Source organism: Cryptotermes secundus, unplaced genomic scaffold, assembly GCF_002891405.2.
Source record: "Cryptotermes secundus unplaced genomic scaffold, Csec_1.0 scaffold616, whole genome shotgun sequence".
NCBI classification, from domain to species: domain Eukaryota; kingdom Metazoa; phylum Arthropoda; class Insecta; order Blattodea; family Kalotermitidae; genus Cryptotermes; species Cryptotermes secundus.
This window is the reverse complement of record NW_019727401.1, coordinates 97,624-113,508: the sequence shown is the minus strand read 5'-3', so window position 1 is coordinate 113,508 and position 15,885 is coordinate 97,624. Positions and strand designations below refer to the sequence as shown.

Here is a 15,885-nt window from a genome sequence, read left to right as displayed (position 1 = left end):
GTAAGGCTGACAACCTTACTGCCACCTTTGAGCCGACTGTCTGGATAATGTGGGGACCCTCAATGCCTCACAACCCTATGGGCCTTCACGGCCTGGTGCAGGGATAGCTTTATTTTTTACTATAGGTGTCATCATAAGTGGGACTCATTAAGCCACTTAATAAGGTGTTAATTTTACCTACCCAGCACTTTCCATTCACTGGAAAGTACATAAAGTGCTAAGCATCAAGTCTCATCTTTATAGTGCAATGGTACTGGTATCAAAATAGTGGAAGGACTAAAGACTTGGAGCTTAAGGGTGATGGGGCATGGGGATGTGGGTTATATCTGATGAACTGCAAATGGAAACAATATTGTGCTTGCTTCTACCTACCTTAGCTATGGTGGTTGGATTCTTCTGTGAGGGAATTTTTAAAGTAGATACAGAGTTCATCAGAGATTTCAGATCTTGACTCAAGACTGGAGCCTGATATATGACTTGGGACTGTGGCTGTGGTGCCCTAAACAGAATTATAAAAGAGTACTATGTCAGTAAAGTGAATAACAGTTGAATTGCTGCTGCAAAGGGTTTTGCACAACATGTATGACAAGAACTCTAAGAAAGTAATACAATAAAATTATAAAGAAATTTGAATAAACCTTCAATTGCCATGCAGGCTAAGTTTAAAAGCCATACTTAAAACCTACAAGAAATAGCTGATGTAACAAGTCAAAACTCTAAACTATAAAATTACACCATTTTTTTGAATATTCATAAACCAGCACCAGGTAACTGAGAAGCTTTGCATACAGTTTAAAAGGTAATTAGAAGTAATTTAGTTTATACATGCAAATATTATTAATTAATAACCCAACACAATGTATACCCATGAAAACAACACGAAAATGTGTTACATATTCATGTTTAAATTTGTAAATAAGTTTTGCTATAAACTGTGTGCATGAGAGTGCACAAGTTATTGAACAGGACTTACACTCTGACAGATTAAAATGATTCACAGTGCAACTAAATATGTATCTATGAAAAATTTGGAATATTTGGTATGAATTCAATTCTGTAAGTTGCTTTTGCTGTAATCTGTTTATATGAAAATGCACAATTATACTTCACTAAATCAGAGTCCTTACACTATTAACTGAATAAGAATTACTAAGTAAGGAATCTGTTGATCATTTTTATTCCATGTGTACATACATATTTCTCAGAGTTTTGTGATGTACAACTCTTTCCTCAAACCAACAGTTTCATTTACATTAGCTTAGTTTAGTTTAGTTTAGTTTAGTTTAGGTTAGTTTAATCAGTTTTGATTAGTTTAGGTTAGTTTCCATTACAAATCCAAAACATTTGTAATAAATAAAGGTCTTGTGATGTAAATAGTTAATTTTCACAGATCTTACAGTAGAACATGTAACTTAGAGATAAGATACAGGACACAGATGGCATACAAAAATTAATGAATAACTGTCCACCAGTGGCATGAAGTGCTGTGCAGGAAGACATATGAAATGGGCATTTTCTTCCACAATACAGAAAGTAAAGAACTGTTAAGTTTATATACGGCACTGCAAAATAGTAACCATGGGATGTTGGTTCTGGTATTTGGAGAGACCACCACATAAATTCCTGATGAATGATAGCAAAATTCCAGCCACATCGGGCTCACTTGTGTAAATGATGGCTGGCCTCCATGTTTAGTAGCCAGTGTCTGAGCTGGCCGTAGAACTTCCCAAGGCTCAAGGAGACCACCTTCAGAGTTGGTTGGCGGTGTTGTTGCCAGGAGGATTGCTACTGCCATGTGCACTCCAGATGCTGTCTTGAAGCAAGAGTAGCTCTGACTAACTAGCATGATGTGGTCCGCATCTTTATCTGCTGCTGCTAGCAGTGCCTGGTCCAATGGGAGTTGGTGCTGCAGTGGTCCACACTGATTGGCTAGTGCTTTCTTCACTCTGTCAGTCGGCCAGAAGTTGGTAGTTGGCCTGTGGTAGGCTCACACATAACATTAAAATAATTAGTGAATGTCATCACTTGAAATCAACCTACCTTGAAAGCAAGGCAGCAGATGCAAATTTTGGCATTGTGTAGCAACAGGAAGGAGAAAGTGTTTCAGGCATATAACCACTTGTGAAAAACTCGTGCTTGCAAATTTCATCAAGTTTAGGTCTCTCTTCAGGCTTTGGCTGCAGGAGCTCACAGATTAATGATCGTGCTTGTTCTGAAGCAAGAGGTGGGAGAGCATACTTATTGCCTACAATGCGGGCATATGTCTCCTTCAGTGTGGCAGTTTCAAAGGGAGGCTGACCAACCAACATTGCATACCTGGCAGGAAAGAACAAGAAAGGAAGTTATATTTTTAATATCTTTACAGAAGAACAACTTTTTTATATAAATGTCTGTATTCCAAGGCTAATGTGACATCAATGGAAGATACAACTGTTCACACATAAAATAAAATCCTCATTTAACATTATCCTGCTTTTAACACAGCATTTCTCTGGTCGTATTTGGTCATCAGCACATCACACTAATAAATCTTACAACCAGGATCAATTTAAAATTTTCCTACTTGAAGTGTTAGAGAAATTCATTCCAAGACCACTTCTATTTGCAAGGAGTGCCAAATTTCATAATGTTTTTAATACTAATTTAGAGACAACACTGGCAATAAGGCTATGTGGGTGGCAGTATAATCATTCAATAAACTGTAGCAAGAAATAGTATACAAATTTAAAAACTAGTGAGGTTTTATTGAATGCCGCAGCTCAGTGATTGGCACTCTTCCTTATACGAGTACTTAGGTGGTTTTAAGTTGATAACAAGCTTGAAAACTGGCTATCCTGAGAGTTTTTTTTGTAGGTTTTTGTAGTCTCTCCAGGGAAATGCTGCCATAGTACTTAAAATGGCTGCTTCCTGCTGTCTTTTCCAATTCATCACTGAAAAACTATCCCACTGCTCAACACTGCTTACAGACTGCATTATTAAATGAGCCAAGTATCAATCCACTGAGACCAAGAACAGAGCACTAAAATGTATATAAATTCCAGCATTATCCAGGTAAGAGACAATGGGTTGGAAAAGAATTTCAGGATTGGCTACTGTTGATGATTTGCAGAAAAGCTATACAGGAAGAAGTGGTGCTGGTGGTGATGGTGGTGATAATGGCAGCAGCAGCAATGGTAGTAGTGATGGTAACGATTATAATGATGTTGACAATGGCTATGATAATGATAATGATTATCATTATCACATTATCATCTAGATGAGGAGATGGCGGTGGTCATAGCAGCAGCAGCAGCAGCAGCAGCAGCAGCAGCAGCAGCAGCAGCAGCAGCAGCAGTAGTAGTAGTAGTAGTAGTAGTGGTAGTGGTAGTGGTAGTAGTAGTAGTAGTAGTAGTAGTAGTAGTAGTAGTAGTAGTAGTAGTAGTAGTAGTAGTGGTAGTGGTAGTGGTAGTGGTAGTAGTAGTAGTAGTGGTGGTGGTGGTAGTGGTAGTGGTAGTGGTAGTAGTAGTAATTGCCACTTAAATATTTGAGAATACAAGTATAAAAACCAAAATATAGCAACTATAATATAAAATTAATATATTAATTTCTTGAGCTGATGTGATTTTGGTTGTGGTGAAATGTTCACAAAGTTAGCTGTAAAACTATCTACCCTAAATGTTACCTAACATTATTAAAGCAACAAACTTTTGAAGCTCTCCTTCCTCTCATAATGAGGAAGTTAAGTATAAATACTACAAATTCTGAGCTTCAATTCAACCCATAAGTCTAGCTTTTCTTTGGCAAGTGTTTAATTACACCTTGCACATAATGATTACAAATGTATAATTACCAACAACGCCAAACTCTGAAGTTCAGAATCCTCAGAAACGCTATAAGGCATGCACCTGTATTTAAAGACACTAATCAGAAAGGGTTCTGTATATATGTTGTTTATGTAACTGCTGTGTGTATGCCAGAAGCCACATTATATTACAGATACGTATAAAACAAGTTCCATGTTCAATTTGCACTTCATGCAGTTGGATTTTGTATGTTAAGAGAGGGCCGCTTGTCACACTGCAACTGATCTGTTTATTACATTACAACTTTCTGACTTAACACTCTAACACAAATTAACCTACAAAAGAACAGCCAACTCTTCAGTTGTAGTGAGAGACTTCCTGCTTTACTTTCAAATTATCATAACAATGTAAATAATTCTCATTCTGACTCAGAAATGAAGACCTCTATTATTAACTAGTATAACAACCTGGCGGAACATACAGGATATCTGGACATATCATAATCTGGACAGTCTTCACGGCAACACCAAAGTTTTGTAAAAATTATTAATTTATTTCACCAATATTTTTGTCCATTGTTCGAGTTACTGTATATTAATTTAATATATGACATTTCACTGGCTCTACTCCCATTATTTAATGTTTTATTTTTAGTTTTAAGAATGGTGGTAATAATTGAGATCAAATATGGGACATTTTGGATATTAGGCTAGTACACTAACACTCCACACTTCTTGGCCAACTGAGGTGGAGATGTCTAGTGGTTAGGATACTAGTCTAGTATATCATTATTAATTTGGACATTCTACATTGTTCTATGTATGCTGCATGTATATGATGCTTTGGAAGTTGATTACATTCCAATATTCACTTAATTATTTGTGATTATAATGGCAGATTTTTGTTAGTTTAAGTTAGCTTAAGTACTTTAAGTGCAATGGAATGAATTAAAACCTTGGACTTGTTGAATACTAGGATAGCATGCAAACCACTAGGCAAGGATCTTCATGGCCGTGCCATAGCTCAAGCGGTTAGTCGCTGACTTCCCACCATGGCTGCCCAGGTTCGATCACAGGTCTGGTCAAGTGGGATTTGTGGTGGATAAAGTGGCGCTGGGACGGGGTTTCTCCGAGCACTTCAGTTTCCCCTGCCAATCTTCATTCCACCAAATTCTCCATCATCATAATCAGCCGGAGCAGGTACAATAGGCCAATCCGTGGCTGCTGTGCTGAGTGGAGCCAGCTGGACTCCACCCCCCACAAAGAAAAAAAAAGAAAGTATTTTCATCTTCTGAAGAAAGTTAATTGTACCCTCAGTTCAGCAGATACCTCATACTTACATGATGCATCCGATTGCCCACACATCAGCTTCATAGCTGTAGCTCAGTTTATTTAGCACTTCTGGTGCTATGTAATTTGGGGTTCCACAGATGGTCCTACAAATCATAAAAAATAATTTAAATTAAGACTAAATATTACTGATACTACAGTGACCTTGAAAGAATGAATAAATTAGTTTCTTGCACTCTAAGTTTTTTCTTTCCATTCCTCAGAAGATGTGTGAACCATTGGTATCTCCAACAGTCTCATGTCCAACTGTGCAACCTTGAATTTAAGAAACTTTTCATCCATAACATCAGATCTATCAGGTATCAGAAGACAACAATTATTGTTATGAATACACAATATTTAAGAGGTCACAAAATACTTAAAAAAAAAGATTCACTTCTCAAACCTTGCCTAGGACACTGACAATACTGGCTGTAATTTCTTGCAGTTTTCCTGAATCCTTCCAGGCAAATACCATGATAGTACCAAAAATTATGTCATGTCCAGTTTGTTCCACATCCCTTCTAATAATTATTCACTATCATATAATCATTCAACACTACAGAGCCTTAGTTATTGGCAACACTGCTAAATGAACTATAAAATATTTACATATAATGTATTCATGAACTGAAGCAAATGATAATTAATAAAAATATTATGATCAATTATTTAATCACAGTTGTTTCCATAAATTCATCAGCTATTAAGATGATGATCACATGAATATAAAGGTCTCAATCTATTTTTGCCACTTTATTCTCGTGGGAATATGCCTGATAGTTCATGCATTCTTTCGTAGCACTTTAAAGCATGGTGGTTACTATAGGTATGGTCTAGTTTAACATTAAAGTTCTCTGAATTCTGCCCACAGGCTGTATTTACATGTTTTCTATGATTCTCAGTGTAAGCAATGGATTACCTCCCTAAACATGATTAAAAGGCCAGTCTTTATAATGGAGAGGCATGGAACCGAAGTTTCATCATGGTCTAATGTTGGTTGGGTTACCTGTGATCTAGGAAATGGAGCTTAAACATTATTCAAAAGAGAATCATACTTCACTGGATTGAACAGTAAATGACTAACCTCAAGCCATTCATTTCTTCTTTTCTTCACATTTACAATTTTTACATTTAAAATATTGATTAAAATATTGATACTTAGACTTAATAGGTTTTTGGACTTTGTCCATCATCTGGTATTCTGAAGAAGTCTGAAGAACACAACACTTCAAAAACTGGATCTGTTTCTGTCCTCAGGTGAGGGAGGGGGTGGCAGAAAATCTGCTCTCTCAGGTCTGTTAGAAGGAGCTAACTTCAATCACTGGATTGAATGGAGTCCAGTGATTGAGGTTAGCTCTTTCTAGCGCACCCAAATATGTTTAAGAAATTACAGTTCTACATGGAAATTTCGAAGTATAATACTTACACCCGCTTGTCACCATCCACCTGCGTTGCCAGGCCAAAGTCACCAACTTTGACGACCATGTCCTCACCAAGGAACATGTTACCTGGTTTGAGATCACGATGTATCACACGTTGACTGTGAATGTAGCTTACACCTGTTACAAGCTGACACAGGTAGTATCGCACCTCAGGCTCCGTTATGACATTTCGGTGCTTCAGAACATGTACCAATGACTGAAAGTGCAAAAATTATTTCAATTTTTAGCTTTTTTCATTGAATTCTGACTGACTATATTAGCTTGCATGAAGTGTCACCTAAGGGGGCAGAACCTAGCTATGTTAATTTTTTAGGCAAATGAAATTCTATAGCAGAGCAATCTAACTTAAAACCACTAAGGGGCCACAGTGAACCATAGAGACCTATTCATGAGCCACATTATAAAAATATAATCTTTTCCAGTATACCAATACAAATATCTGCCAAATCAATGGTACTGAAAATCAGCCACTAAATGTTTGCTAGATTGTACTGACATTGCATAAAATTATGGAATCATATTAATTCATTAATTCTCTAGTTATTTATTAGGTGTCTCTAAAATCAGTTGAAAAGTGTGTGAAATATTTAGTATGCAGGTTTCATAAAATTTATCTTTACTTGGGGGGGGGGACCACAATATAAATCTTCATTGCTGTGAAAACGTAAAATAATTAAATGTTTAATCATTGCCTTAAAAACTGACATAAAAATGTGTACTGCGAAAATATGACAAAATTGCAGAAACAGTTACTAGTAAAAGTAAAGAAATAAATACTTCAAATGTATATATTTTCACATTATTTGAATGGAAAATATTTTTAGAATAATAAAAGCAATATTGCAATTTCAAAAGTTTAACTGAACTGTTATATGCATAATTAGTATCTTATGCCAGTATTTAATATTCTTCAGTTGAAGGTTATGTCTTTCTCAATTCCTGCACTGGCAAGTCTTCCTGCATCATCATTTAATGAAGCTTTAATTCAAAGCTTTCTTATTTTATAACTATGGTTGTGTCTTCCAAACAAACTAACCTTCCTTGAGCAGTTTTCAAGAATGATGTATGCATTCACAGTATCTTCAAAGAAATGATGAAGCCTCACAACATTTTTGTGTACAAGGTTCTGATGTATCAGTATCTCCCGTGCAATCTGAAATAAAAAAAGTATCTATGCATGTAGTTTTATAATTACATAAATATTTCATGGTTTGAAGCTCCTATTTCAGGCCATAAAATATTTCTTTACTTACAAAGTGCTGTCAATAAAAAACACATGCAATAAGTTCTGTGTTGACAACACTGTTTCAGCTTGAAAGTGTATGTGACACTAAGAGGTGGAAATGGCTTCTCAGAGCTAGGCAGACATTCCAGAGCAACAGAAAAGACCAGTGGAATGACCAAAACATATTATAAAGTAAATTATTACAATGCAGGTTTGAGAATTCATTACTATGCATGTTATTGCTGGTAACAATAGTTGATGGTGTCTTACAGCACTGGAAATAGTTTTGTTTAAGAAAAGGGTTCTGGAATTAAGCAAATACCCTCTACCCAAATCCATGCACATTTCCACCTTATGTAGTACTACATAAATTCACATTAATATTAGTTTAAATTGGCTGTTACAAGACCACCATAAGTTTCAAGCTGTTCAAAAACTGCAGCACAAGAACTTTTGCACTCACACTGTTGTCTTTCCAAAACTCCTGGTTTGAAATCTATCAGATATGTGACTGTAAAATTAAAGTAACTTTATTCACTGTCAAAGTCATGTCATAGCTGTGATTCTTGGATTCTTGGCACAAAATGCCTACAGCTTAAGATTGTTCCTCATTTCTGGCCTGCAGTGCACTTTTGCCAGCTTTTCTTCAGTTAGAAGAGTTCTAGCTTCTGGGATATAATGTCATATAGTTCACTGAAAGTCAACCGACATTTCAGAGGAACATGTTTCCTCAATCACTGGAGCCAAACAGTAAGCCAAACAAGAAGCCAGCATAAAGTATGCAGGAATCAGAGCAAGTGGCTTGTGGAAATGTGGGATTGCATAGAAACACAAGGGAACATGGAGGCCAACCTGTCAGTTCCTGCTGGCTCCTTCAGAGAACCAAAGTGAACCAACAGGAGACAAGATAAGAGTGATTAGGTATGCCCTTCTATACGAAGAGAAGTCATATGTGAGTTTTGTGGGTAGGGAACCGAGACGAATGGAAAAGAAGTAATGTGTGTGGGTTGTAGGCAGGTGGTTAGGGAGAAGAAAGCAGAAACATAAGAGGAAGGTCAGGAAAGGAAGGGAGGCCTAGGGCTGATGGTGTCCAGAGAGGTCAGGGTTGATGTCCTGATACGGGCAGTGTGCACAGACCTATATGGTCCAGTGTAGAACTCAACTAAAGAATCTTGTGGGGGAGAATTTTTATGATCTTTCAGGAAGAAGATGAGAGGCTTCCATGACTTAGACAGAAGCAATTAGCCGTGTTCATGAAAATGCAATGGAGATCAATCAAATGCCACCCTGATGACATGATCCAAGTATCTGGGAATTAGTGGAGAAGATTCTGTTGTTCTGGATCTAGAAGTGACATCCCAAGCTGCTGATATGCCCTGCCACAGATGACTTGTCAGAATGTCCTAGAATCCATATGCCGATGGTGCACCTTCAACCTGGTGCGCAGATCAACTGGCCTGTCTTTCCAACGCATGCTTGACCACACTCACAGGGGATACCGTATACTCTCAGTGTTCTCGGTCCCAAGTCATCTTTGTCCAGTATACCTTATGGTCCAAGCAGCCATCAAATCTCCTGTAAAGAGTTATGTTCTGGAGGAGAAGGCAGCAATTTCTTTGAGCCACCATGGTGAAAAGTATGTTCTGGTGGACACTTTCCAGGTGTTGAGTACCTCAGCCTGTGAGGACCATCAGGCCAGATGACAAAAGTGTCATCCACATAACACAACATGCAGAGAGGCTTATGGGCAGCCTGGTCAAGCACCACCTGCTCAAAGTCCTCCATGAAGAAGTTGGAGATAATAGGAGGCAGTGGTGAACTCATAGCCAGGCAGTTGGTCTGTATGAAGAGCTAGCTTCTGAAGTATGAGGTCAGGACAAGACAGAGCAGCATCAGGGTATTGTCCTCGAAATATTGACATAAGAGGCTCATGGCCTTCCTAACCAGCATTCTGGTGAAGAGTGATACCACATCATAGTTGACCATTGTGTCCTCAGGCCCAGCCCAGAGACAGCAAAATGTGCAGACGAAGTCCAATTTCTTTATATGATGTGGAGGTTTTCCAATATGACAGCCAAATATCACCGCCAGATATTTCGCCTAGCATTAGAAGGGAGTTCCAGTGGTGTTCACAATGGGCCTCTAGGGAACACCTTGCTTGTGGATCTTTGGGTGCCCATAAAGCCATGGAGGCCTGGAACCCTGTGGTTGAAATTACTGTCAGATCTCCTAAGAAAATTTGGATCTCTTCAGAAGAGTGGTCTCGCCCTCCGCAGATGCAGTATAGTCCTTCAACGTTCTGAAGGCTTGAACTTCCAGAAGGGCATCGACCTCCCAATTAAAGTTGGCGGTACTGAGTAAAAAGATCGTAAAGCCCTTGTCAGCAGGAAGGACAGTAAGCTCGTCACTGGCTTTCAGGGCCTGAAGGGACTTCTCTTCCACGACAGGTTGTCCTTGGGCTTATAAGAATCTATCAGGATCCTGATGGTTTCCTGTCCAACGTTCTCAGCAGTGTCCTCAAGCAAGACACCTATTGCTTTCTCCACCTCGCACAGGATGTTCTCAGCAGGCATAACCGCCAGGGATGCAGCACAGTACACACCTTTGCTCAAGACTGAGCAAGCTGCGTCCTCCAATGGTATGATGCTTAGATCGATGATAGCCTTCCTGTTATCGTCATTTTTCCCTTCAAAACCATGAGTCAGCGATCTGATGCGGGCAAGATGGCCTCATTCGTATCCCGGTATGGATAGGAATTCTCCTCTTGGTCATTACACATAGATTGACTTGGTGACCCACCCAGTACTCTATACAAATTTTATCCATGTTTTTTTTTCTCGGGCGTAAACCGGCCAAAGTGTGAAGCTAACCATTCACATCTCTCTAATGTCGAGGTCTACAGTTGAATGTCTGGAATTAGTCTGTGAGATGAGGTTTCAGTTACAAAATTAGAAGAGTAGAATTATGATGTCCTACTTTCATAACTGAATTCTCCAGCGTTACCCCCCAATGATTTTTTTTTTTGTCAAAAAGGAATGAATATCCCTCTCAAAAATCCCAAGCATTATAGTTTAATTTAATTTCTGTTCTTACTGGTTGCAGTTTAAAGAGCGCCATATTGCATCAGNGAACAAGATCAAAGACATATAATATATATTGTTTGCACTTGGGACGGAATTTGTGTCATTTATCGTGTAGAGTGCAACAGGATGCTTAAATATAATATTATAAAACGTGAATATAATGGTTACTTTTCTAAGTATATAACGGGAAGATTCCTTGATCAGCTCGCGACCGAAGAGCTTACTATCTTTAAACTTTCTTTAAGTTTATCTTTAACTCCAGACAAATGAACAGTAACACATACTCAGAAAATTGAATTCGAAACCATCTCATCAATACATAAGCAGTAGCAACATCCGAAACATGAACATCGAGATTTGGGCCTTAGAGTTCCTTCCGTCCTCCTACTGAACAAGCTGGCCCTCCAACGCAGATCTGGGCGTCCAGAGAGTATCTCCATGGTCTGCAGTCCGCAAGTGAACTATACCGACCGAGCGACCGCCGCTTGTTGGCGAAGTTAGTGCCAACTTCTGTGGATAGAGTGTGTCACAGAGAGTATCACAGGAACAAATCTTTTATCTAAGTAGGCCTGTATAACAAGATGCCATTCTCGCCACACGGTGCGTCCAGTTATTTATATTACTCCTACTTTATTATCTGCATTAAATTTTAACGGAATGTTTAACTTTCTTTAGAGAACGACCATTAAATAACCATTTCATCGATGAGCCAATTTAAAGCAGCAGTAGCCATATCAATTTGTATTCAGTGGGTGCCATTCCAATCTCGACTGGGAAACCGAGGGATTAAACACAGCCTTACGGTAATGAGGATGTGTTTAGTCCTTCCAAATGAATATTCGTCTAGTAAATTAACAAAGGATGCGGCAGCTTCCAAATCCAAATCCTTCTGCATTTATAATTCGCAATAAAATTTACGCCTCAGTCAACTGCTCTAACCTACAAACAAAACAAAAAACTCCGTGGCCTGTAGTCCGCAAGCGAACTATACCAACCGAGAGACCGCTGCTTTTCGGTGAAGTTAGTGACAACCTTAGCCGACAGAGTGTGTCGCGTGGCCAGTGCAATGGATCCCCACGGCCGTTAATCTCGGTTTATAACCCACAGAGTTGACAATGTCGTTAAGTGAGTTAGGAAGTAAACATGGTTCGCAAAAATCATAACACAGTCGGAAGTGTGGAGGGCAAAACTAAATGACAAGTAAGTAGTTAGCGTTTTGGGATATTTGCGCCCGCAGGAAACCTTAAAAAATATATAATCTGACTTATAAACTGCAAACACGGACAGTTAAGACCAAAAACAAAATTCTAATAGGATGTAAAATAAGGGTCTAAATTTGCGATAGACATAAACAGAAACTAGTACTCTGAATGGTCAATCAACGCAAGAATCAAAGATGGTGAGAGAAAAGACTTAACGCAATACGGGTGGAATTCGTACCAGCCACTACACAATCAAAATAATCAGAGACGTTCTTCCCTCAAGGCCGCCAGAAGTTGGGGGAAGAGATGTGGGGCTGGGTTGCACACATAACCTTTCACCCATATAATAAACCAGGACATCAAACCCGTCAGTTCGCCCCCTCAAATTTGGATACTACCAACGCATTTGTTTGCAGCAATATTATCAGTCACAGGAACTTAATATGTCTATAGGCTTCATACAAACAATGCATCTCTGCATAGTGTCTTTCCTTGGTCCAGGTAACTCGGCAACGTTTGCTATTTTAAGATTTGCGGGTAGAATGAAGGAACATACTGCACTGCCTATTGGATAATCGCCAGTCCTAATAAAATGCAATCTGCTATGGAATCCCACGAAATATATGCCGACACAACTGGGACACAACGGGGACACGACGTTCGTTGCCAACTCCTGTAACCTCGACTGAGGTTTTAAAGTTATATATAAAAGAAAAAATGACAAGCACGAGAAGCCATAGTGCGAGTTTACTGCTACCGGAATGAGAAACGAGAATCGCCGTTAAACTAGGCCCAGCTGCTTACAACCCGCACAGTTCATGTTACACCACAGACTGTGAAAGCAGTAAATATTGTCGCCACTGTTACGCGTATCACTTGCTCAGGTTCACAGCTTTATGCGTTTCTTGCATACAATGAACTATCATAAAGAGGAAATTGTGCCTGTCTCTCTGCCCACATGAAACTGCTTGACGGATTACGGTTACAGAGGCATATTTTACAGGGGAAAAAAAATCAAATGTACGGGTATCAATTTTCTTTCAAAAACGTACAAAATATCAGTACTCTGCATAAAACATAGGTTTCAAATTTACTTACTTACTCATGGAGCTGAGCCCTGCTGGAGGAGCTGCCACTTCTGCAGCTACTCAAGAATGTCCCAGCATTTTATGGAAACCGAAGGTTCATTACCGTGTTAACAAGAGCCCTCCACTGGTCCCTATCCTGAGTCAGATCAATCCAATCATACCATCCCATCCTATCTCTCTAAGATCCATTTTAACATTGTCCACCCAACGTTTTTGTTTTCCCAGTGGTCTCTTTCCTTCTGGCTTTCTCACTGATATCCTATATGCATTCCTCTTCTCACCCATTCGTGCTACATGCCCACCTTATCCTCCTTCACGTGAGCATTCTAATTATATTTGGAAAAGAGTACAAGTTATGAAGTTCCTCATTATGCAGTTTTGTCCAACCTCCCCTAATTTCACCTCTCTTTCTTCCAATTATACTCCTCAATACCCTGTTCTCAAACACCCTCAGTCCATGTTCCTTCCTTAGTGTAAGAGACAAAGTTTCACACCCATACAGAACCACAGGCAAGATTATAGTTTTGTATATTTTAATTTTTATGTTTTTGGACAGCAGACGAGAAGACAAAAGGTTCTGTACTGAATGGTAGCAAGCATTACCCGAGTTCAATCTCCCCTTAATTTCCTCCTGAAGGTTTCAAATTACGAAATTTTGAGATGTTTTATGTTGAATACTAAACAAAGTAACCCCTACTAAGGAATATAATGTTCTATCACTTAAGTATGATTATCATTACCGGTGGCGGCGGAACTATCATATTCAGGGGGGGGGGGTAAATATAAGTCTGGTAGGTCCGCCTTTTCACCAGACACCGACAACCGCCCTCAAGCCCCTGTGCTTTACTGTATTAGTACTTACTCGTACCTGATTACCTTCAGTTTCACTGAACTTCATTCCTAACAAATGACACATAACATAGGTCTAAGGCAAAAACGTTACTAAAATTATTTCGTACACCATACTTCCTGTGATGAGCATTTTAGTTCTCTAGGGATCCGACTCATTGTCTAACATTTTAAGGAGGGGCAGCTCATGCCGACAATGAGATTCGTAACAATGGAGCTAAATAACAGATCTGTAGATGCAGTAAATGAACCCAAGACCGGTGAGGAGCGCAAATACAAAAATTACGCAATTAGAAAATAGGTTTTATATTTCCTAGTCCATCTTCTAGCACGTAAGTTGGCAGAAAAACAAACTCCGTGACTTTAGTCCGCAAGCGAACTACACCGACCGAGCGACCGCCGCTTGTCGGCGAAGTTGGTGCCAACTTCAGCAGATAGAGGGTGTCGCGTAGTCAGCGCAACGGATCCCTACGGCATTTAATTTCGGTTTCCTAGACCGGAACCGCTACTTTTCCATTCACGTAGCTCCTCAACTATCCTCACGAGGCTGAGTGGACCCCGTTTCAGGCCCAGTACTTCTCAGAAAATCTGGTAGCGCCGGGAATCGAACCCGGGACCTCTGGTTCTGTAGCCAGGAACTCTGACCACTAGATCACAGAGGCGGTCCATATGTTAGCTGAATGTTTCTGTTTTGTTTTCTATAATTCGAGGCACATTCGGCAGAAATCCTTGAAGGTGGACTGGCCCCTTACAAGACCTCTGGGTACTCTCTTGTGTAGGTATATAAGAATACAGAAAATTTTATAGTGATCATTCCTAGGTCACTTCTAAACCCCCTTAATATTTACAGAGGCTGTGGTCTCTTAACGATGTGCGTGCATTCAAATGGAGGTAAACATGAAATTATTTATAACTGAATGGGACGTGTAGCCGTACCACTGACACCACTAGCTTTATTTGTAATCAAGATTTCTTTTTAGAGCAATTAAGCATAGGAGGTAGTAAGGAACATTCAAGGGTGACTTAGCCCGATTCTTGGTTTCAAGAATAGGGCCTGCTTCACTGCTACAAAGACCAGGCAGGAAGCACCTCGCCGAGTTTTCTTGGAAAGTCAGTTCGAAAGTTGACAGGCGGGATCCTTTGGTAAAGTTACACTTGACAGGTTTTGAACCCCGTAAGTCAAAAGTGGGAAGGCCAGCAACCCACGCTAATGGTGTAATTTTTCAAGCAGCTGTCAAAAACGACGTTAGGACTTTAAGGTCCAAAGTCCCAAACTAAAGCTAGGTGATTGTAGCAGTGAGAATTATGGTTAACTCCCTAAATTCGAATTGTTCAAATCGGCCGAAATTAGGGTAGTAACTTGGAGGCAGAGTTGAAGCTGTGAAGATTTCTTGCTTCAAAGCAGAGTCAGTCTGCTAGAGCAGTCTCTGAACAACTCTCCAAGTGTACAGCCGAAAAATTGGCATCACTGGCAGCTTGGTTCGAAAGTCAAAGTTAAAAACAAAATTATGTTTAAGTGTGTTACTGGAACAGTCTCTGAATAACTGCAAAATTAATTAGACACAAAAATTAGTGTGAATCTTAATTTGGCTTAAAAGTTTAAGTGAAAGTGTAATCACTTCTAAGTGTTGTGCAAAAAAAAAGCAGTCACTAAATAACTAGCCAGGGACACGGTCGCCAAAGTTTGAGTGATTTCAAGTTTGTTTAAGGGGTTAAGGACAAGTGCTGTTACCTGAATATCAAAAAGTGCCCATTAAACAGTGTGTGGTTGTGCCTAGCTATAAACACTCTTATATTTCCCACTAAAGCGAGGCCCATATGTGGACTGAATCTCATCGCTCTAGTGCGAATGCAGTACCTATCACCTGTAGTTTCCGGTTTAT

At 39.4% G+C, this 15,885-nt stretch overlaps 1 protein-coding gene across 1 annotated transcript in view; it reads right to left on the bottom strand.

Moving 5' to 3' along the window:
- The window catches only part of LOC111864705 (serine/threonine-protein kinase PLK1), a 120,063-nt gene that overhangs the window by 15,233 nt on the left and 88,945 nt on the right, over positions 1-15,885 (bottom strand). Inside the window, exons 3-7 of the mRNA XM_023852154.2 lie at positions 7,592-7,708; positions 6,540-6,751; positions 5,122-5,217; positions 2,041-2,316; positions 373-499 (exon numbers count right to left, since the gene is read on the bottom strand). Coding sequence (XP_023707922.1) covers positions 373-499; positions 2,041-2,316; positions 5,122-5,217; positions 6,540-6,751; positions 7,592-7,708 — 828 coding nt within the window. The remainder of the gene's footprint in view (positions 1-372; positions 500-2,040; positions 2,317-5,121; positions 5,218-6,539; positions 6,752-7,591; positions 7,709-15,885) is intronic.